The sequence below is a fragment of the Haemorhous mexicanus genome, chromosome 28 (genome assembly GCF_027477595.1).
Source record: "Haemorhous mexicanus isolate bHaeMex1 chromosome 28, bHaeMex1.pri, whole genome shotgun sequence".
NCBI lineage: Eukaryota > Metazoa > Chordata > Aves > Passeriformes > Fringillidae > Haemorhous > Haemorhous mexicanus.
The window spans coordinates 2,841,852-2,862,956 of NC_082368.1; the positions used below are offsets into that span (position 1 = coordinate 2,841,852).

At 48.5% G+C, this 21,105-nt stretch overlaps 3 protein-coding genes across 3 annotated transcripts; all 3 read right to left on the reverse strand.

The window, feature by feature from the left end:
- Positions 1 to 3,676: 3,676 nt before the first annotated feature.
- On the reverse strand, positions 3,677 to 6,737 carry LOC132338987 (cathepsin G-like). Its single transcript, XM_059869040.1, has 5 exons — positions 6,646 to 6,737; positions 6,056 to 6,209; positions 5,021 to 5,162; positions 4,644 to 4,904; positions 3,677 to 4,099 (listed from the first exon to the last, which is right to left on the reverse strand). The coding sequence occupies exons 1-5, from the start codon at positions 6,701 to 6,703 to the stop codon at positions 3,920 to 3,922; spliced, it is 795 nt and encodes a 264-aa protein (XP_059725023.1). The 5' UTR covers positions 6,704 to 6,737; the 3' UTR covers positions 3,677 to 3,919.
- A 3,269-nt stretch (positions 6,738 to 10,006) lies between these two features.
- On the reverse strand, positions 10,007 to 13,105 carry LOC132338988 (cathepsin G-like). The gene is made up of 5 exons (XM_059869041.1): positions 12,976 to 13,105; positions 12,386 to 12,539; positions 11,351 to 11,492; positions 10,974 to 11,234; positions 10,007 to 10,429 (listed from the first exon to the last, which is right to left on the reverse strand). Exons 1-5 carry the CDS (start codon positions 13,031 to 13,033, stop codon positions 10,250 to 10,252), a joined length of 795 nt encoding a protein of 264 aa, XP_059725024.1. The 5' UTR covers positions 13,034 to 13,105; the 3' UTR covers positions 10,007 to 10,249.
- Positions 13,106 to 16,336: 3,231 nt separating this feature from the next.
- Positions 16,337 to 19,402, reverse strand: LOC132338989 (cathepsin G-like). Its single transcript, XM_059869042.1, has 5 exons — positions 19,309 to 19,402; positions 18,717 to 18,870; positions 17,680 to 17,821; positions 17,303 to 17,563; positions 16,337 to 16,759 (listed from the first exon to the last, which is right to left on the reverse strand). Exons 1-5 carry the CDS (start codon positions 19,364 to 19,366, stop codon positions 16,580 to 16,582), a joined length of 795 nt encoding a protein of 264 aa, XP_059725025.1. The 5' UTR covers positions 19,367 to 19,402; the 3' UTR covers positions 16,337 to 16,579.
- Positions 19,403 to 21,105: the final 1,703 nt, after the last annotated feature.

The window sequence follows — 21,105 nt, forward strand, 5'->3', positions numbered from 1 at the left end:
GTCACGCTTATACCCTGGTGGGAATCAGGCACAGAGAGGAAAATATCTTTGGGGAGAGACCTGAGTCAAAGTTTGATTCATGTGCTGGCAATAAGACAATTCTTATTCCAGCCTCCTCTGTTACTGCAACCCACAGAAGTGCCAAAGGCTTTGTTTGTAAAGCCTTTCTCTGCTCTAATTAGCACTACCTTTACCTGCTGTACTAATTATACACAGAGGCAGAAGCAATATTCATCACCATTGCAAAAGGCTTTCAACGCCTTTTTTAATGAGTGAAAGAAAAAAATCTTAATTAACAAATAATGTCATATATTTTACTCTGATCCCCCTGTGCTCCAGTTTTCCCAGGACATGAACCCTGAAAAGAACTGGCTCAGTGGGGAAATGGACAGGTGATAGAAATTTTCAGGCACAATTAGAATAAGAAATACTTAAACAATAAATTAGGAAAAACTGAATATCTGCCTGGAAATCAAGATGAGTCATGTCACTCAGATGTCTGTACTGGGACCTGCTGCAATACTACAAGGCTAATAAAATAAAATTATTCTTTTAAATTAAAAGACAGCAGATAAACAACTTAGTTATTAGAATATTTACAAATAAGCTGATTAACATCTCTATTATTATATTAGATATAAGAAAAAAAATTTTTATTATGAGGGTGTCAAAACAATTAAATGGGCTGCCCAGAGAGCTTTGGATGCCCCATCCCTGGAAACATTCAGGGTCAGGCTGGGTGGGGCTCTGAGTAATTTGATGTAGCAGAAGGTGTCTCCATATTGCCGGCCAGGGGTTTATATACAAATCACAAACAGGACAGGGCTGCTGGGAACGTGCCTTGAGCTGTTGTATTTTTCAGCATCAGTCTCATTACATGGTTATGACAATGGGAAGATGCCAGCAGCTCACATCCCAGGCAGCAGACAAAGAACTTAATGTTACAACTTACTTTATAACTTTTTTGACCAATCACACAAAGCAGAAGCACATTGACAGTAGCTCCATCCAACCACTATAAGCACACGGACCTTTGGTCAAAACAATGCTTGCTTATTTTGAATACAATATCTGCTTGTAAGCCTTAAAACACAATGCACAGAGCTCCATTATTAAGCTTCAAACTTCCTAATATCTTGCTAGATAAACTTTTCTGCAGCTTAGGAGTTATCCTAGACAAGCGTTAATACACAGACCATTGTTCTATTTGTCTTTCCATTTCTACTTTTTAAATAATTTTTCTGCTGACCTATCTCATGGCTACTGCTTAGCTCTAATCACAGTTCTGCTGTCTCTGAGGCCTGCCTTTTGCAGCTTTCCCAAAACCATCTGATTTTGTGGATTCCCACATCCCTGCTCATTGCACAGGGGATGAATTAGATGATCCCCTACTACTCAAATTAATCTAGGATGCTGTTTCCAATAGCTTGAGGGAGGTGATGCTTCCCCTCTACTCAGTACTAGTGAGGTGGCACCTGGAGTACTGTGGGTTCTGAGGTCCCAGTAAAAGAGAGACACTGTACCGGGGAGAGTTCAACAAAGTGGCCTGGAGATGATGGAGGGACTGGAACATCTCTCCTACAGGGAATGCCTGGTACAGCTGAGTTTTTACCCTGGAAAGAGCAGGTTGTGGTGGAATATTATTCATGGATGTAAATCTCAGAAGGTAGGATAGAAGTAGGAGAAATACAGGTTCATTTCACAGTGGTGTGCATTGACAGGACAAGAGGCAATGGGCACAAACTGACACATGAGAGGCTCTGTATGAGCACCAGCAAACACATTTATCTGTGAGGGTGACCAAGCACTGGTACAGGTTGGCCAGAGAGGTTGTGGTATCTCCATGCTCAGAGATGTTCCAAAACCACCTGGAACTGGTCCTGAGCAATTGGTGCTTTAGGTGGCCATGCTTGAGGAGGGACATTGGCCCAGACAACAACTGAAGGTCCCTTCCCACCTCGACAATTTTGTGTGACTCTAAGGCAGTGTCAATGTTCAAAAAGTAGAAAACAGCTCTAGTTCATGCCCTGGTGACCATCTGCATACAAGGTTTCCTGAGCATGACCAGTGGTTTGCAGACAGTGTCTTCAGGGTGGGGAAGGCCATGGTGGTTGCAGCACAAAGGTGGGGTGATGCCACCAGAGCAGGAAAGGGAGGTGGTGGTGAGCAGGGATGTGGTGGTGAGGAGGGATGTGGTGTTCAGCACAGTGACCACCATGAGAACAGACCAGGGGCTGTCTTCACACTGCTCTGACACCAGACACAGTTCCAGAGGGTGTGACTATGGACCCACCTCGGGCCAGGGTTAAGCCAGTCAATAAAGCTGGTGGTGCTGGACACAGCACCCCAAGTGTGCCTCAGCAGAGCTGAGCAGAGGGGCTCAATCCCCTCCTGGACCTTCTGGCCACAATCTTCCTGATGCACCTAAGGATCCTTTTGGCCCTCCTGGCCCCAAGGGCACACTGCCAGCTCATGGTCAGCTTGTCACCCACCAAAACCCCCAGGTCCTTCCCTGCAGAGCTGCTCTCTGGTAGGTCAGCCCCCAGCCTGTTACTTGGGGTTATTCCTCCCCCAGTGTAGGACCCTACACTTGTCCTTGTTGGACTCCTTTAGGTTTCCCTTTGCCAATCCTGTCAAGGTCCCACTGAATGACAGAACTGCCTTCTGGTATATCACCCACTCCCTCCAGTTCTCCATCATCAGAAAACTTGCTGAGGGAACATTCTGTGTCTTCTTAGATAAATGATCAGAAAAAAAAAGCCTAAAAGAAATGCAATGTGGTAGGCACCTGTTCCCTGGGCAGAGGGAGACATGGCTCTCTCCCAGGATTTTCCTGGGAGACTGTGAAGGGCTGTGGGAGAATGCAAGGAAAATGAGAAAAAATTCTTCACCTGCTCCACCTGTTGCTATGCACATGTGGAATGTGTTATGGAGATTGCTTAACAAACGATGGTTTCTAAATTGACCACTAGAAATGGTTGTTTAGATTGATTGTCCAGTTGGATTCACATATGTGTCATAACGGTCAGGCAAAGGCAATGAGTTTCTAGTATAATGTAGTAACAATAAAGCAATTAATCAGATTTCTGCAATCATGGAGTCAATGCTAATTATTCCTCGTTCAGGGGCCCATTGCTACAATAGTGCGACTGTTCCTCACACAGGTGATCAGGCTTGTCTCTGCAATATTTGCCTCAGCCATATTTGACATTTTCTATCCCATCTCCACACCACAAGGGCACCTCCTGGCCCACTCAGGTCTGATCAGCTGATTCAGGGGGAGAAAGTTTCCAGTTCCACCCACAGACATTTTACAGGTGTAAAGGAAATGCTTCACCTGGGGTTTCAGGAGATTGAAGGGGAGACAGGATGTGAACTGGCTGTCTGGTCTTCAGTGTGTCTAAGCATCCTAAAAGAGTTTCAGGTTGGTATTAGAAACCCACCTAGTCTCCCCTTGCATGTGGAGATGCCTCTGTTTCTGAAAGACTGGATAAATGTTCTGTACAGGCTGTGCCTGCTGGCAGGACTGCACGGGGCTGATGGAGACCAGGGGAGCATTTGGGGATTGAGACCTGTCCTGCATGTCCCACTTATGCCCAGGTTCTCCCAGAGTGTCATCTCCTCATTCTGACACTCAGGGTTTGCATTCAACTCCCAAGAAGGCTGCAGACCCAAGTGACTTTGAACATGCTTTTATTGATGGCCAGAAGCAGAGCTGGAGCAGCAGTGGGAGGAAAGGAGCAATGGCAAGCTGGGTGTACTTGGGACCTGCATTTGCACCTTGCCACGGAGACTCTCCTTAGTGCCAAAGCCTGTGCCTGCACCACAGGGGCTTCTCTGACTCCACTTCAGCTGCCCCTGGGAGCTTCTGAGCACCAGCAGGTGTTTGATGCATTGTGGAGAAGGGGCACTGAGCATTTCATTCAGAGAATGGAGAGCCAGGAGTATCGTGGAGTGCAAACCTCCTCAGCTGCTTACGGATCCAGGGCTCAAAGTGCGAGATCCTGGTGAATACCTCAGGGAAGACGTTGCCTTGTGGTCCATAAGAAACAATGCCATGAGCCTTCTTATTGCAGACTAATGGGCCACCAGAATCACCCTGTGCCATGAAAGGAGTGAGAGGGGTCAGACATGCCACAGCTCAGCTCTCCCTGCCTTAAGCAGCAAGGTTCCTCTTCCCTCCCTCCATGTGAAGAACCTCCTCTTCCAAGCACCTCCCTCCCTCCAGACCCAGCTCTCAGCATTTGTAGCTGCCTCACTACTCCTCTGAGCCCACCCATGAGACAATTCAGGCCTGGAGGCTCTCTGACATTCAACACCTCTAAAAGAACATTGACCTACTGTAGACATGGGGAAATATCTACACCATCCGAGCAAGGATATCACAAGGAATTTACACACCAAAGCACTGCTTAGGCTGGGTAGAACATCCCCAAGTAAGTAAAAAAGCAAATGTTACTGATAGTTGGGAAAATGCACCCCAATTCAGGGAGCACATCAGCTTCAGAGCTTCTGTGAGGACCCTCAGCTCAACATTCTGAAGGTCCTGGTTCATCCTGGTGTCCTTTTATTTTCACCTGAGAACCAAGCTGACTGTCCAGTCCCAACCTCCTTCCAGTCTTGCAGCCCTAAGCAACACTTACCTTATAAGTTCCTTTGTTCCTGTTTTCAACACCAACACAGATCATAGACTGACAGTGGTAGTTATGGAAAACCTGCTCACAGATCTCCTCATTTTGAACTTTCATTTCCACCTCCCTCAAGACATCAGACGTCATGTCCCATCTCGTCGATATCCAGCCCCATCCAGACACACTACATTCAGCTCCTTCTTCCACACGTTCATTTTCCTTGGCAATGGAGATACATTGCACATTCTTATTGATCATGGCTCTTTGCTTCAGCTGTCAGGCAGAGAGAACATGGGGTTAGAGCCAGCAAAGGATTAGAAGCAAGTTCAGAGTTTGGGGAGCTGAGCAGGGGGAGATCCCTCAGGCAGGAAGGATGTGTTGGACCATACCTTCAGCAGCACAATGTCATTCTTGGTACCAGCACTAGAATATTCAGGATGGATGACCCATTGTCCAACTGGGATCTTCTGCTGGCTCTGTTCTTGGGCACTTATGTTGTGGGCTCCCAGAATCACAGTGACCCTCACTGCCCTGCCAGGAAACACCAACACATTCCAGCTGCACTGATATGGACACAGCCCCCATGCAGGTGCTTAGAGGGAGGTAGTGGGAGAAATCTCCCCAGAGCAGCTCTCAGCAAGTTTCCCTGTCTCCCCTGGGTTGTGGTAATCACATATCCTCTGAACAGAGAGAGGTACAGACTTTCCCAGCTTTTTCCTGGGGAAGGCTGTGAAAAAGCTCAGAGTAAGAATTAGAAACAATTCTTATCTTCAATTGCTGAACCTAATGTTGTGCACATGTGGAATGTGTTATAGAAATTATTTACCAAAGAGTAATTCCTTAATTGGAACCCTATGATAGTGGTTTGATTCATTAACCAATTAGATCCACGTGTGTATCAGACTGTCTAACACGAACAATAAGTTTTTTCTTAGTAGTATACTATAATATAGATAATATGGTGTGTTAGTATAATAAAGCTTTACTAAAACATTTGATCAACCTTCTCCAATCATACAGTCATTACTCATTATTCCCCATTCAAGAGCTCACTACCACTATACTGGGTTCCTTCCAGAGCCCAGCCTCACCCCACACTGACACAGGTGGGAGCTGCCCCGTGCTGAGCACAAAGGGAAGCAGGGCAGGGGAGGCACTGGACCCCTGCTCCAGCAGCAGCAGCAGCTCTAAGCCATGGGTGGAACCCTGACCCTGGAGACCCCTGTGAGCATTCCTGTCCCCAAGGACACTCAGCCCCAATCAGGCAGACAATTCCTGCACTCACAGAGGGGAGCTCAGCTCCAGAGTTCCCTGCTCTGCCTGGAGAGACACGGGGAACTCTTTCAGCCCAGACCAGCGCTGAGGCACTCTGGGGCTCTGTGAGACTGGAAATAATCACCTGTGCAAGAATAATGGAGTCTTACCATTTCATAGCCACACAGTGAGCTGCTGAGAGCACTGTGTCTGGGCGAATCAGGAACCCTCCACAGGAATAACTATATGGGCCACTTTTAATGTCTAAATAAGCCATGTAGGGTCTGGAGTGGGGCATAACTTCTCGTCCACCAACGATCCTTCCTGGAAGAGAGATGGGAAATGTTAATATGAATGTTAAATGTAAATGTAATATGCTGCAGTTTTCTGTCAAGTTTGGGACTGCATGAAAGGAAAGGGCCATCCTCCAATGCCAGGTGCCAGTCATCCCAACAACTCTCCTTCCTGGGGCTGTCCAAGGCATTGCTGGGGACAGTGGAGAGAAAGACAAGCAGCACTGTCTGAGCTCTGACCACCCCTGGCTCTGGATGACTCCAATGCCATCAAGGGCACAGCTCTGGTGCCTCTAATGCCTCACTGGTTTCAGGCACAGGCTGAGCTGGGAGATGAGAGGAGAGAGGACAGGAGGAGAGTAGAGACAGGAGTGAGGGTGAGGCAGGAATCTTGTCTGAGACTGACTACTCAGTGTCCATCTGTGCCCTTGCATGTTCCTGTCTAAGTCCCATCTCTGTGTACTCACCAGCCCCAGCCCAGGGCAGGAGGACAAAAGTATTTGTGAGCAGAAGGAGCAGCAGCATCTCCCACCACTGTCCTGATGATCCAAACAAGTAGCTGTGGTCAGGCAGGTACAGAATGGCAGGTACAGAACCTCTATATATGTCATGTGGAGCTGACACAGGAAACCTCAGCCTGCCTGTGGACATGCCATTTACTGCTTTTGTTCTCTCAACTCCCAAAGTGTGGTTGGTGAGGGGCTCATGATACATTTTCTGCAATTTTTGTCACGATCTTCTCAAAAAGATGGAGAGATATGGGTTGGTTCAGAGCACAGGGAGAGGAAAGGGGTGTCTGTTGAGTGCATCTCCCATCAGAGACCTTTGGAGAGAGCCTCTGGGACCCTGCATGCTGGGCACTTCTACCTGTTTTTTTGTCCTTGTTATTTTTGTTTCCCCCACCCATTCTCCGATGGCAATGGGGAGATGTGGCGAGGGACAGGCAAAGATCCTGGTCTTTATCAGAGGGGCTGACTGCCATCAGAGATGTTCTTGCGAAATCAGAAACTACGAGTCAGGTCACTGAGGGACAAGGCCAGTGGGAGCCTCATGACCTCAGCCCTGGTGTTCTAGGGAATCTGACAAGTCCATGGTGATGAGGAAGTCTGAGGACCAGCCTGGAAGTCATCCTCAGAGCCTAGTCCAGACCAGCAGGTGCCCTGGGCAAGTGCAGGGCTGGCTGAGACACAGCTAGAGCTCAGGTGAGGACCAGGCTCAGGGTGTCCCCATGAGAAGGGAGCAGCCCTGCCTGGGGCCTCTCTGAGTCCTCCCTGGCACCTCTGCTTCAGTGTTACAGCCTGGAAGGGACTCAGCCCCTGTTCCCCTGACCCTCCTTTGGCCATGAGCCAGTAAAACCTCCAGGATGGTCCCAATTTTCCATGGCCTTGATCTAGAGAAAGCCCACAAATACACCCTCCAGAGCACACTGGCATTACCCCTTTCCCTGTGTTCTAAAAAGACCATGGGCTGCTGTAACATCTTGGATACAATAACCTGCAGGCAGCTCTGCTGTGTCCCATGTCCACTGGCAAGCACAACCCTGGGACCTGGTCAGCTGAGAGTGTGGCAATAAATAAAAAAAGGACCAGGTACGACTGGAGTTCCCTAAAAATCTAAGGAAATAATAAAGGAAAGTAAAGGAAAATATTTCCGTTTTAATAAAAGAAAAATAAAAGGCACACTAGCAATAACTACATGAGAAAAATAGCAGCTGCACGCTGCAGGGAGCTCCTCCAGAAGACAATGAAATCAGGCAAACTCAAACTTAGGTAGAGGGCAGAGAACCAAGGAACAATGAGAAAACTAAACCATACCTTATATAGAACACAGGACTAACCAGTCAGAAAGCAGGGTTCATAACATAACCTGATATGGAATCACTTAATCTGCATAACTTCTCCCATCATTCCTTTCTTCGCACTCTAAGGTGTTTATACTTTTGGGGGCAGAGGCTGTAGAGTGTCCTTGAATTTCAGGCCTGGAGGGATTGTTTTGTCTGCCCAAAATGTGAAGACAACGAACTCACAGTCTCTATGGAGTTGAGAGTTCTACACTAATGCAGTGCAGATTTGAAAAATATAAAACTAAAATTCTAAGGCATCATGGCACACATTGGCTACACGAAAGAGAAGAAAGTGCTGCACCTAGAGGGGGGTATTATGGGGTGGAAGTTGGGTGGAAAGGGCTTTTATGGGGTGGCAGATCAAAGCCACTGTGGTGCACGACTGGAAGGAAAGTGAGGAGTGGGCATGTGCCAGACTGTGGGCATCCCTTGGTCCTTTCTGGCCATGTCCCCATCCTCTTGACACCAACTCTGAGATACTTATATTCATTTCTGACATTCCCTCTCATTCTTCCCTTCCTAGACTGAACAGGCCCAGCTTCCAGAGTCTTTCCTCATCAGAGGTGCTCCATTAATTATTTTGTGGCCCCTGCTGGACCCTCTCCAGCAGCTCCTTTTCTCTCCTGTTCTGAGAGACCAGGCCTGGACACAGCACCCCAAGTGTGCCTCAGCAGAGCTGAGCAGAGGGGCTCAATCCCCTCCTGGACCTTCTGGCCACAATCTTCCTGATGCACCTAAGGATCCTTTTGGCCCTCCTGGCCCCAAGGGCACACTGCCAGCTCATGGTCAGCTTGTCACCCACCAAAACCCCCAGGTCCTTCCCTGCAGAGCTGCTCTCTGGTAGGTCAGCCCCCAGCCTGTTACTTGGGGTTATTCCTCCCCCAGTGCAGGACCCTGCACTTGTCCTTGTTGGACTCCTTTAGGTTTCCCTTTGCCAATCCTGTCAAGGTCCCACTGAATGACAGAACTGCCTTCTGGTATATCACCCACTCCCTCCAGTTCTCCATCATCAGAAAACTTGCTGAGGGAACATTCTGGGTCTTCTTAGATAAATGATCAGAAAGAAAAAGCCTAAAAGAAATGCAATGTGGTAGGCACCTCTTCCCTGGGCAGAGGGAGACATGGCTCTCTCCCAGGATTTTCCTGGGAGACTGTGAAGGGCTGTGGGAGAATGCAAGGAAAATGAGAAAAAATTCTTCACCTGCTCCACCTGTTGCTATGCACATGTGGAATGTGTTATGGAGATTGCTTAACAAACGATGGTTTCTAAATTGACCACTAGAAATGGTTGTTTAGATTGATTGTCCAGTTGGATTCACATATGTGTCATAACGGTCAGGCAAAGGCAATGAGTTTCTAGTATAATGTAGTAACAATAAAGCAATTAATCAGATTTCTGCAATCATGGAGTCAATGCTAATTATTCCTCGTTCAGGGGCCCATTGCTACAATAGTGCGACTGTTCCTCACACAGGTGATCAGGCTTGTCTCTGCAATATTTGCCTCAGCCATATTTGACATTTTCTATCCCATCTCCACACCACAAGGGCACCTCCTGGCCCATTCAGGTCTGATCAGCTGATTCAGGGGGAGAAAGTTTCCAGTTCCACCCACAGACATTTTACAGGTGTAAAGGAAATGCTTCACCTGGGGTTTCAGGAGATTGAAGGGGAGACAGGATGTGAACTGGCTGTCTGGTCTTCAGTGTGTCTAAGCATCCTAAAAGAGTTTCAGGTTGGTATTAGAAACCCACCTAGTCTCCCCTTGCATGTGGAGATGCCTCTGTTTCTGAAAGACTGGATAAATGTTCTGTACAGGCTGTGCCTGCTGGCAGGACTGCACGGGACTGATGGAGACCAGGGGAGCATTTGGGGACTGAGACCTGTCCTGCATGTCCCACTTATGCCCAGTTCTCCCAGAGTGTCATCTCCTCATTCTGACACTCAGGGTTTGCATTCAACTCCCAAGAAGGCTGCAGACCCAAGTGACTTTGAACATGCTTTTATTGATGGCCAGAAGCAGAGCTGGAGCAGCAGTGGGAGGAAAGGAGCAATGGCAAGCTGGGTGTACTTGGGACCTGCATTTGCACCTTGCCACGGAGACTCTCCTTAGTGCCAAAGCCTGTGCCTGCACCACAGGGGCTTCTCTGACTCCACTTCAGCTGCCCCTGGGAGCTTCTGAGCACCAGCAGGTGTTTGATGCATTGTGGAGAAGGGGCTCTGAGCATTTTAGTCAGAGGATTTAGAGCCTGGAGTATCTTGGAGTGCAAACCTCCTCAGCTGCTTATGGATCCAGGGCTCAAAGTGCGAGATCCTGGTGAATACCTCAGGGAAGACGTTGCCTTGTGGTCCATAAGAAACAATGCCATGAGCCTTCTTATTGCAGACTAATGGGCCACCAGAATCACCCTGTGCCATGAAAGGAGTGAGAGGGGTCAGACATGCCACAGCTCAGCTCTCCCTGCCTTAAGCAGCAAGGTTCCTCTTCCCTCCCTCCATGTGAAGAACCTCCTCTTCCAAGCACCTCCCTCCCTCCAGACCCAGCTCTCAGCATTTGTAGCTGCCTCACTACTCCTCTGAGCCCACCCATGAGACAATTCAGGCCTGGAGGCTCTCTGACATTCAACAACTCTAAAAGAACATTGACCTACTGTAGACATGGGGAAATATCTACACCATCCGAGCAAGGATATCACAAGGAATTTACACACCAAAGCACTGCTTAGGCTGGGTAGAACATCCCCAAGTAAGTAAAAAAGCAAATGTTACTGATAGTTGGGAAAATGCACCCCAATTCAGGGAGCACATCAGCTTCAGAGCTTCTGTGAGGACCCTCAACCCATCATTCTGAAGTTTCTGGTTCGTCCTGGTGTCCTTTTATTTTCACCTGAGAACCAAGCTGACTGTCCAGTCCCAACCTCCTTCCAGTCTTGCAGCCCTAAGCAACACTTACCTTATAAGTTCCTTTGTTCCTGTTTTCAACACCAACACAGATCATAGACTGACAGTGGTAGTTATGGAAAACCTGCTCACAGATTTCCTCATTTTGAACTTTCATTTCCACCTCCCTCAAGACATCAGACGTCATGTCGCATCTCGTAGATATCCGGCCCCATCCAGACACACTACATTCAGCTCCTTCTTCCACACGTTCATTTTCCTTGGCAATGGAGATACATTGCACATTCTTATTGATCATGGCTCTTTGCTTCAGCTGTCAGGCAGAGAGAACATGGGGTTAGAATCAGCAAAGGATTAGAAGCAAGTTCAGAGTTTGGGGAGCTGAGCAGGGGGAGATCCCTCAGGCAGGAAGGATGTGTTGGACCATACCTTCAGCAGCACAATGTCATTCTTGGTACCAGCACTAGAATATTCAGGATGGATGACCCATTGTCCAACTGGGATCTTCTGCTGGCTCTGTTCTTGGGCACTTATGTTGTGGGCTCCCAGAATCACAGTGACCCTCACTGCCCTGCCAGGAAACACCAACACATTCCAGCTGCACTGATATGAACACAGCCCCCATGCAGGTGCTTAGAGGGAGGTAGTGGGAGAAATCTCCCCAGAGCAGCTCTCAGCAAGTTTCCCTGTCTCCCCTGGGTTGTGGTAATCACATATCCTCTGAACAGAGAGAGGTACAGACTTTCCCAGCTTTTTCCTGGGGAAGGCTGTGAAAAAGCTCAGAGTAAGAATTAGAAACAATTCTTATCTTCAATTGCTGAACCTATTGTTGTGCACATGTGGAATGTGTTATAGAAATTATTTACCAAAGAGTAATTCCTTAATTGGAACCCTATGATAGTGTTTTAATTCATTAACCAGTTAGATCCACGTGTGTATCAGACTGTCTAACACGAACAATAAGTTTTTTCTTAGTAGTATACTATAATATAGATAATATGGTGTGTTAGTATAATAAAGATTTACTAAAACATTTGATCAACCTTCTCCAATCATACAGTCATTACTCATTATTCCCCATTCAAGAGCTCACTACCACTATACTGGGTTCCTTCCAGAGCCCAGCCTCACCCCACACTGACACAGGTGGGAGCTGCCCCGTGCTGAGCACAAAGGGAAGCAGGGCAGGGGAGGCACTGGACCCCTGCTCCAGCAGCAGCAGCAGCTCTAAGCCATGGGAGGAGCCCTGACCCTGGAGACCGCTGTGAGCATTCCTGTCCCCAAGGACACTCAGCCCCAATCAGGCAGACAATTCCTGCACTCACAGAGGGGAGCTCAGCTCCAGAGTTCCCTGCTCTGCCTGGAGAGACACGGGGAACTCTTTCAGCCCAGACCAGCGCTGAGGCACTCTGGGGCTCTGTGAGACTGGAAATAATCACCTGTGCAAGAATAATGGAGTCTTACCATTTCATAGCCACACAGTGAGCTGCTGAGAGCACTGTGTCTGGGCGAATCAGGAACCCTCCACAGGAATAACTATATGGGCCACTTTTAATGTCTAAATAAGCCATGTAGGGTCTGGAGTGGGGCATAACTTCTCGTCCACCAACGATCCTTCCTGGAAGAGAGATGGGAAATGTTAATATGAATGTTAAATGTAAATGTAATATGCTGCAGTTTTCTGTCAAGTTTGGGACTGCATGAAAGGAAAGGGCCATCCTCCAATGCCAGGTGCCAGTCATCCCAACAACTCTCCTTCCTGGGGCTGTCCAAGGCATTGCTGGGGACAGTGGAGAGAAAGACAAGCAGCACTGTCTGAGCTCTGACCACCCCTGGCTCTGGATGACTCCAATGCCATCAAGGGCACAGCTCTGGTGCCTCTAATGCCTCACTGGTTTCAGGCACAGGCTGAGCTGGGAGATGAGAGGAGAGAGGACAGGAGGAGAGTAGAGACAGGAGTGAGGGTGAGGCAGGAATCTTGTCTGAGACTGACTACTCAGTGTCCATCTGTGCCCTTGCATGTTCCTGTCTAAGTCCCATCTCTGTGTACTCACCAGCCCCAGCCCAGGGCAGGAGGACAAAAGCATTTGTGAGCAGAAGGAGCAGCAGCATCTCCCACCACTGTCCTGATGATCCAAACAAGTAGCTGTGGTCAGGCAGGTACAGAATGGCAGGTACAGAACCTCTATATATGTCATGTGGAGCTGACACAGGAAACCTCAGCCTGCCTGTGGACATGCCATTTACTGCTTTTGTTCTCTCAACTCCCAAAGTGTGGTTGGTGAGGGGCTCATGATACATTTTCTGCAATTTTTGTCACGATCTTCTCAAAAAGATGGAGAGATATGGGTTGGTTCAGAGCACAGGGAGAGGAAAGGGGTGTCTGTTGAGTGCATCTCCCATCAGAGACCTTTGGAGAGAGCCTCTGGGACCCTGCATGCTGGGCACTTCTACCTGTTTTTTTGTCCTTGTTATTTTTGTTTCCCCCACCCATTCTCCGATGGCAATGGGGAGATGTGGCGAGGGACAGGCAAAGATCCTGGTCTTTATCAGAGGGGCTGACTGCCATCAGAGATGTTCTTGCGAAATCAGAAACTACGAGTCAGGTCACTGAGGGACAAGACCAGTGGGAGCCTCATGACCTCAGCCCTGGTGTTCTAGGGAATCTGACAAGTCCATGGTGATGAGGAAGTCTGAGGACCAGCCTGGAAGTCATCCTCAGAGCCTAGTCCAGACCAGCAGGTGCCCTGGGCAAGTGCAGGGCTGGCTGAGACACAGCTAGAGCTCAGGTGAGGACCAGGCTCAGGGTGTCCCCATGAGAAGGGAGCAGCCCTGCCTGGGGCCTCTCTGAGTCCTCCCTGGCACCTCTGCTTCAGTGTTACAGCCTGGAAGGGACTCAGCCCCTGTTCCCCTGACCCTCCTTTGGCCATGAGCCAGTAAAACCTCCAGGATGGTCCCAATTTTCCATGGCCTTGATCTAGAGAAAGCCCACAAATACACCCTCCAGAGCACACTGGCATTACCCCTTTCCCTGTGTTCTAAAAAGACCATGGGCTGCTGTAACATCTTGGATACAATAACCTGCAGGCAGCTCTGCTGTGTCCCATGTCCACTGGCAAGCACAACCCTGGGACCTGGTCAGCTGAGAGTGTGGCAATAAATAAAAAAAGGACCAGGTACGACTGGAGTTCCCTAAAAATCTAAGGAAATAATAAAGGAAAGTAAAGGAAAATATTTCCGTTTTAATAAAAGAAAAATAAAAGGCACACTAGCAATAACTACATGAGAAAAATAGCAGCTGCACGCTGCAGGGAGCTCCTCCAGAAGACAACGAAATCAGGCAAACTCAAACTTAGGTAGAGGGCAGAGAACCAAGGAACAATGAGAAAACTAAACCATACCTTATATAGAACACAGGACTAACCAGTCAGAAAGCAGGGTTCATAACATAACCTGATATGGAATCACTTAATCTGCATAACTTCTCCCATCATTCCTTTCTTCGCACTCCAAGGTGTTTATACTTTTGGGGGCAGAGGCTGTAGAGTGTCCTTGAATTTCAGGCCTGGAGGGATTGTTTTGTCTGCCCAAAATGTGAAGACAACGAACTCACAGTCTCTATGGAGTTGAGAGTTCTACACTAATGCAGTGCAGATTTGAAAAATATAAAACTAAAATTCTAAGGCATCATGGCACACATTGGCTACACGAAAGAGAAGAAAGTGCTGCACCTAGAGGGGGGTATTATGGGGTGGAAGTTGGGTGGAAAGGGCTTTTATGGGGTGGCAGATCAAAGCCACTGTGGTGCAGGACTGGAAGGAAAGTGAGGAGTGGGCATGTGCCAGACTGTGGGCATCCCTTGGTCCTTTCTGGCCATGTCCCCATCCTCTTGACACCAACTCTGAGATACTTATATTCATTTCTGACATTCCCTCTCATTCTTCCCTTCCTAGACTGAACAGGCCCAGCTTCCAGAGTCTTTCCTCATCAGAGGTGCTCCATTAATTATTTTGTGGCCCCTGCTGGACCCTCTCCAGCAGCTCCTTTTCTCTCCTGTTCTGAGAGACCAGGCCTGGACACAGCACCCCAAGTGTGCCTCAGCAGAGCTGAGCAGAGGGGCTCAATCCCCTCCTGGACCTTCTGGCCACAATCTTCCTGATGCACCTCAGGATCCTTTTGGCCCTCCTGGCCCCAAGGGCACACTGCCAGCTCATGGTCAGCTTGTCACCCACCAAAACCCCCAGGTCCTTCCCTGCAGAGCTGCTCTCTGGTAGGTCAGCCCCCAGCCTGGTACTTGGGGTTATTCCTCCCCCAGTGCAGGACCCTACACTTGTCCTTGTTGGACTCCTTTAGGTTTCCCTTTGCCAATCCTGTCAAGGTCCCACTGAATGACAGAACTGCCTTCTGGTATATCACCCACTCCCTCCAGTTCTCCATCATCAGAAAACTTGCTGAGGGAACATTCTGGGTCTTCTTAGATAAATGATCAGAAAGAAAAAGCCTAAAAGAAATGCAATGTGGTAGGCACCTGTTCCCTGGGCAGAGGGAGACATGGCTCTCTCCCAGGATTTTCCTGGGAGACTGTGAAGGGCTGTGGGAGAATGCAAGGAAAATGAGAAAAAATTCTTCACCTGCTCCACCTGTTGCTATGCACATGTGGAATGTGTTATGGAGATTGCTTAACAAACGATGGTTTCTAAATTGACCACTAGAAATGGTTGTTTAGATTGATTGTCCAGTTGGATTCACATATGTGTCATAACGGTCAGGCAAAGGCAATGAGTTTCTAGTATAATGTAGTAACAATAAAGCAATTAATCAGATTTCTGCAATCATGGAGTCAATGCTAATTATTCCTCGTTCAGGGGCCCATTGCTACAATAGTGCGACTGTTCCTCACACAGGTGATCAGGCTTGTCTCTGCAATATTTGCCTCAGCCATATTTGACATTTTCTATCCCATCTCCACACCACAAGGGCACCTCCTGGCCCATTCAGGTCTGATCAGCTGATTCAGGGGGAGAAAGTTTCCAGTTCCACCCACAGACATTTTACAGGTGTAAAGGAAATGCTTCACCTGGGGTTTCAGGAGATTGAGGGGGAGACAGGCTGTGAACTGGCTGGCTGATCTTCAGTCTGTCTAAGCATCTTAAGAGGGTTTCAGGTTGGTACTAGAAGCCCACGTATCTCCCCTTGCATGTGGAGATGCCTCTGTTTCTGAAAGGCTGGATAAATGTTCTGTACAGGCTGCGCCTGCTGGCAGGACTGCACGGGGCTGATGGAGACCAGGGGAGCATTTGGGGATTGAGACCTGTCCTGCATGTCCCACTTATGCCCAGGTTCTCCCAGAGTGTCATCTCCTCATTCTGACACTCAGGGTTTGCATTCAACTCCCAAGAAGGCTGCAGACCCAAGTGACTTTGAACATGCTTTTATTGATGGCCAGAAGCAGAGCTGGAGCAGCAGTGGGAGGAAAGGAGCAATGGCAAGCTGGGTGTACTTGGGACCTGCATTTGCACCTTGCCACGGAGACTCTCCTTAGTGCCAAAGCCTGTGCCTGCACCACAGGGGCTTCTCTGACTCCACTTCAGCTGCCCCTGGGAGCTTCTGAGCACCAGCAGGTGTTTGATGCATTGTGGAGAAGGGGCACTGAGCATTTCATTCAGAGAATGGAGAGCCAGGAGTATCTTGGAGTGCAAACCTCCTCAGCTGCTTACGGATCCAGGGCTCAAAATACGAGATCCTGGTGAACACCTTAGGGAAGACGTTGCCTTGTGGTCCATAAGAAACAATGCCATGAGCCTTCTTATTGCAGACTAATGGGCCACCAGAATCACCCTGTGCCATGAAAGGAGTGAGAGGGGTCAGACATACCACAGCTCAGCTCTCCCTGCCTTAAGCAGCAAGGTTCCTCTTCCCTCCCTCCATGTGAAGAACCTCCTCTTCCAAGCACCTCCCTCCCTCCAGACCCAGCTCTCAGCGTTTGTAGCTGCCTCACTACTCCTCTGAGCTCACCCATGAGACAATTCAGGCCTGGAGACTCTCTGACATTCAACAACTCTAAAAGAACATTGACCTACTTTAGACATGGGGAAATATCTACACCATCCGAGCAAGGATATCACAAGGAATTTACACACCAAAGCACTGCTTAGGCTGGGTAGAACATCCCCAAGTAAGTAAAAACGCAAATGTTACTGATAGTTGGAAAATGCACCCCAATTCAGGGAGCACATCAGCTTCAGAGCTTCTGTGAGGACCCTCAGCTCATCATTCTGAAGGTCCTGGTTCGTCCTGGTGTCCTTTTATTTTCAACTGAGAACCAAGCTGACTGTCCAGTCCCAACCTCCTCCCAGGCTTGCAGCCCTAAGCAACACTTACCTTGTAAGTTGCTTTTTTACTGTATTCATCACCAACACAGATCATAGACTGACGCTGGTAGTTATGGAAAACCTGCTCACAGATTTGCTCATTTTGCACCTTCAGTTCCACCTCCCTCAAGACATCAGACGTCATGTCCCATCTCGTAGATATCCGGCCCCATCCAGACACACTACATTCAGCTCCTTCTTCCACACGTTCATTTTCCTTGGCAATGGAGATACATTGCACATTCTTATTGATCATGGCTCTTTGCTTCAGCTGTCAGGCAGAGAGAACATGGGGTTAGAGCCAGCAAAGGATTAGGAGCAAGTTCAGAGTTTGGGGAGCTGAGCAGGGGGAGATCCCTCAGGCAGGAAGGATGTGTTGGACCATACCTTCAGCAGCACAATGTCATTTTTAAAGTTATCAGGGCAATATTGAGGATGGATGACCCATTGTCCAACTGGGATCTCCTGCTGGCTCTGTTCTTGGGCACTTATGTTGTGGGCTCCCAGAATCACAGTGACCCTCACTGCCCTGCCAGGAAACACCAACACATTCCAGCTTCATTGACAGGAACAGCCCCCAGGGCAGGTAGTGGGAGGGAGGTGGTGGTGGGAGAAACCTCCCCAGAGCAGCTCTCAGCAAGTTTTCCTGTCTCCCCTGGGTTGTGGTAATCACATATCCTCTGAACAGAGAGAGGTACAGACTTTCCCAGGGTTTTCCTGGGGAAGGCTTTGAGAAAGCTCAGAGTAAGAATTAGAAACAATTCTTATCTTCATTTGCTGAACCTACTGTTGTGCACATGTGGAATGTGTTATAGAAATTATTTACCAAAGAGTAATTCCTTAATTAGAGTCTAGTGATAGTGTTTTAATTCATTAACCAGTTAGATCCACGTGTGTATCAGACTGTCTAACACGAACAATAAGTTTTTTCTTAGTAGTATACTATAATATAGATAATATGGTGTGTTAGTATAATAAAGCTTTACTAAAACATTTGATCAACCTTCTCCAATCATACAGTCATTACTCATTATTCCCCATTCAAGAGCTCACTACCACTATACTGGGTTCCTTCCAGAGCCCAGCCTCACCCCACACTGACACAGGTGGGAGCTGCCCTGTGCTGAGCACAAAGGGAAGCAGGGCAGGGGAGACACTGGACCCCTGCTCCAGCAGCAGCAGCAGCTCTAAGCCATGGGAGGAGCCCTGACCCTGGAGACCACTGTGAGCATTCCTGTCCCCAAGGACACTCAGCCCCAATCAGGCAGACAATTCCTGCACTCACAGAGGGGAGCTCAGCTCCAGAGTTCCCTGCTCTGCCTGGAGAGACACGGGGAACTCTTTCAGCCCAGACCAGCGCTGAGGCACTCTGGGGCTCTGTGAGACTGGAAATAATCACCTGTGCAAGAACAATGGAGTCTTACCCTTTCATAGCCACACAGTGAGCTGCTGAGAGCACTGTGTCTGGGCGAATCAGGAACCCTCCACAGGAATAACTTTGTGAGCCATTTTGAATTTTTAAATAAGCCATGTAGGGTCTGGAGTGGGGCTTAGCTACACATCCACCAATGATCCTTCCTGGAAGAGAGATGGGAAGTGTTAATATGAATGTTAAATATAAATGGTAATATGCTGCAGTTTTCTCTCAAGTTTGGGACTGCATGAAAGGAAAGGGCCATCCTCCAATGCCAGGTGCCAGTCATCCCAACAACTCTCCTTCCTGGGGCTGTCCAAGGCATTGCTGAGGCACAGTGGAGAGAAAGACAAGCAGCACTGTCTGGGCTCTGACCACCCCTGGCTCTGGATGACTCCAATGCCATCAAGGGCACAGCTCTGGTGCCTCTAATGCCTCACTGGTTTCAGGCACAGGCTGAGCTGGGAGATGAGAGGAGAGAGGACAGGAGGAGAGTAGAGACAGGAGAGAGGGTGAGGCAGGAATCTTGTCTGAGACTGACTACTCAGTGTCCATCTGTGCCCTTGCATGTTCCTGTCTAAGTCCCATCTCTGTGTACTCACCAGCCCCAGCCCAGGGCAGGAGGACAAAAGCACTTGTGAGCAGAAGGAGCGGCAGCATCTCCCACCACTGTCCTGATGATCCAAACCAGTAGCTGTGGTCAGGCAGGTACAGAATGGCAGGAACAGAACCTCTATATATGTCATGTGGAGCTGACACAGGAAACCTCAGCCTGCCTGTGGACATGCCATTTACTGCTTTTGTTCTCTCAACTCCCAAAGTGTGGTTGGTGAGGGGCTCATGATACATTCTCTGCAATTTTTATCACGATCTTCTCAAAAAGATGGAGAGATATGGGTTGGTTCAGAGCACAGGGAGAGGAAAGGGGTGTCTGTTGAGTGCATCTCCTGTCAGAGACCTTTGGAGAGAGCCTCTGGGACCCTGCATGCTGGGCACTTCTACCTGTTTTTTTGTCCTTGTTATTTTTGTTTCCCCCACCCATTCTCCGATGGCAATGGGGAGATGTGGCGAGGGACAGGCAAAGATCCTGGTCTTTATCAGAGGGGCTGACTGCCATCAGAGATGTCCTTGTGTATTCAGAAACCACCAGTCAGGATCACTGAGGGACAAGGCCTGTTGGAGCCTCATGACCTCAGCCCTGGTGTTCTAGGGAATCTGACAAGTCCATGGTGTTGAGGAAGTCTGAGATCCAGCTGGGAAGTCATTCTGTGAGCCCAGTCCAGACCAGCAGGTGACCTGGGCAAGTGCAGGGCTGGCTGAGACACAGCTAGAGCTCAGGTGAGGACCAGGCTCAGGGTGTCCCCATGAGAAGGGAGCAGCCCTGCCTGGGGCCTCTCTGAGTCCTCCCTGGCACCTCTGCTTCAGTGTTACAGCCTGGAAGGGACTCAGCCCCTGTTCCCCTGACCCTCCTTTGGCCATGAGCCAGTAAAACCTCCAGGATGGTCCCAATTTTCCATGGCCTTGATCTAGAGAAAGCCCACAAATACACCCTCCAGAGCACACTGGCATTACCCCTTTCCCTGTGTTCTAAAAAGACCATGGGCTGCTGTAACATCTTGGATACAATAACCTGCAGGCAGCTCTGCTGTGTCCCATGTCCACTGGCAAGCACAACCCTGGGACCTGGTCAGCTGAGAGTGTGGCAATAAATAAAAAAAGGACCAGGTACGACTGGAGTTCCCTAAAAATCTAAGGAAATAATAAAGGAAAGTAAAGGAAAATATTTCCGTTTTAATAAAAGAAAAATAAAAGGCACACTAGCAATAACTACATGAGAAAAATAGCAGCTGCACGCTGCAGGGAGCTCCTCCAGAAGACAATGAAATCAGGCAAACTCAAACTTAGGTAGAGGGCAGAGAACCAAGGAACAATGAGAAAACTAAACCATACCTTATATAGAACACAGGACTAACCAGTCAGAAAGCAGGGTTCATAACATAACCTGATATGGAATCACTTAATCTGCATAACTTCTCCCATCATTCCTTTCTTCGCACTCCAAGGTGTTTATACTTTTGGGGGCAGAGGCTGTAGAGTGTCCTTGAATTTCAGGCCTGGAGGGATTGTTTTGTCTGCCCAAAATGTGAAGACAACGAACTCACAGTCTCTATGGAGTTGAGAGTTCTACACTAATGCAGTGCAGATTTGAAAAATATAAAACTAAAATTCTAAGGCATCATGGCACACATTGGCTACACGAAAGAGAAGAAAGTGCTGCACCTAGAGGGGGGTATTATGGGGTGGAAGTTGGGTGGAAAGGGCTTTTATGGGGTGGCAGATCAAAGCCACTGTGGTGCACGACTGGAAGGAAAGTGAGGAGTGGGCATGTGCCAGACTGT

What these genes read in the sequence shown, in the direction of transcription:
- LOC132338988 (XM_059869041.1), bottom strand. Translation starts at nt 13,033, where the DNA reads ATGCTGCTGCTCCTTCTGCTCACAAATGCTTTTGTCCTCCTGCCCTGG. An exon ending in CCTGCCCTGGGCTGGGGCTG is followed by an intron (nt 12,540 to 12,975) that starts GTGAGTACACAG and finishes TCTCTCTTCCAG; the next exon opens with GAAGGATCGTTGGTGGACGA. An exon ending in CACTGTGTGGCTATGAAATG is followed by an intron (nt 11,493 to 12,385) that starts GTAAGACTCCAT and finishes GTTTCCTGGCAG; the next exon opens with GGCAGTGAGGGTCACTGTGA.
- LOC132338989 (XM_059869042.1), bottom strand. Translation starts at nt 19,366, where the DNA reads ATGCTGCCGCTCCTTCTGCTCACAAGTGCTTTTGTCCTCCTGCCCTGG. An exon ending in CACTGTGTGGCTATGAAAGG is followed by an intron (nt 17,822 to 18,716) that starts GTAAGACTCCAT and finishes GTTTCCTGGCAG; the next exon opens with GGCAGTGAGGGTCACTGTGA. An exon ending in GTAAAAAAGCAACTTACAAG is followed by an intron (nt 16,760 to 17,302) that starts GTAAGTGTTGCT and finishes TTCATGGCACAG; the next exon opens with GGTGATTCTGGTGGCCCATT.
- LOC132338987 (XM_059869040.1), bottom strand. Translation starts at nt 6,703, where the DNA reads ATGCTGCTGCTCCTTCTGCTCACAAATACTTTTGTCCTCCTGCCCTGG. An exon ending in CACTGTGTGGCTATGAAATG is followed by an intron (nt 5,163 to 6,055) that starts GTAAGACTCCAT and finishes GTTTCCTGGCAG; the next exon opens with GGCAGTGAGGGTCACTGTGA. An exon ending in ATGACATTGTGCTGCTGAAG is followed by an intron (nt 4,905 to 5,020) that starts GTATGGTCCAAC and finishes TCTGCCTGACAG; the next exon opens with CTGAAGCAAAGAGCCATGAT.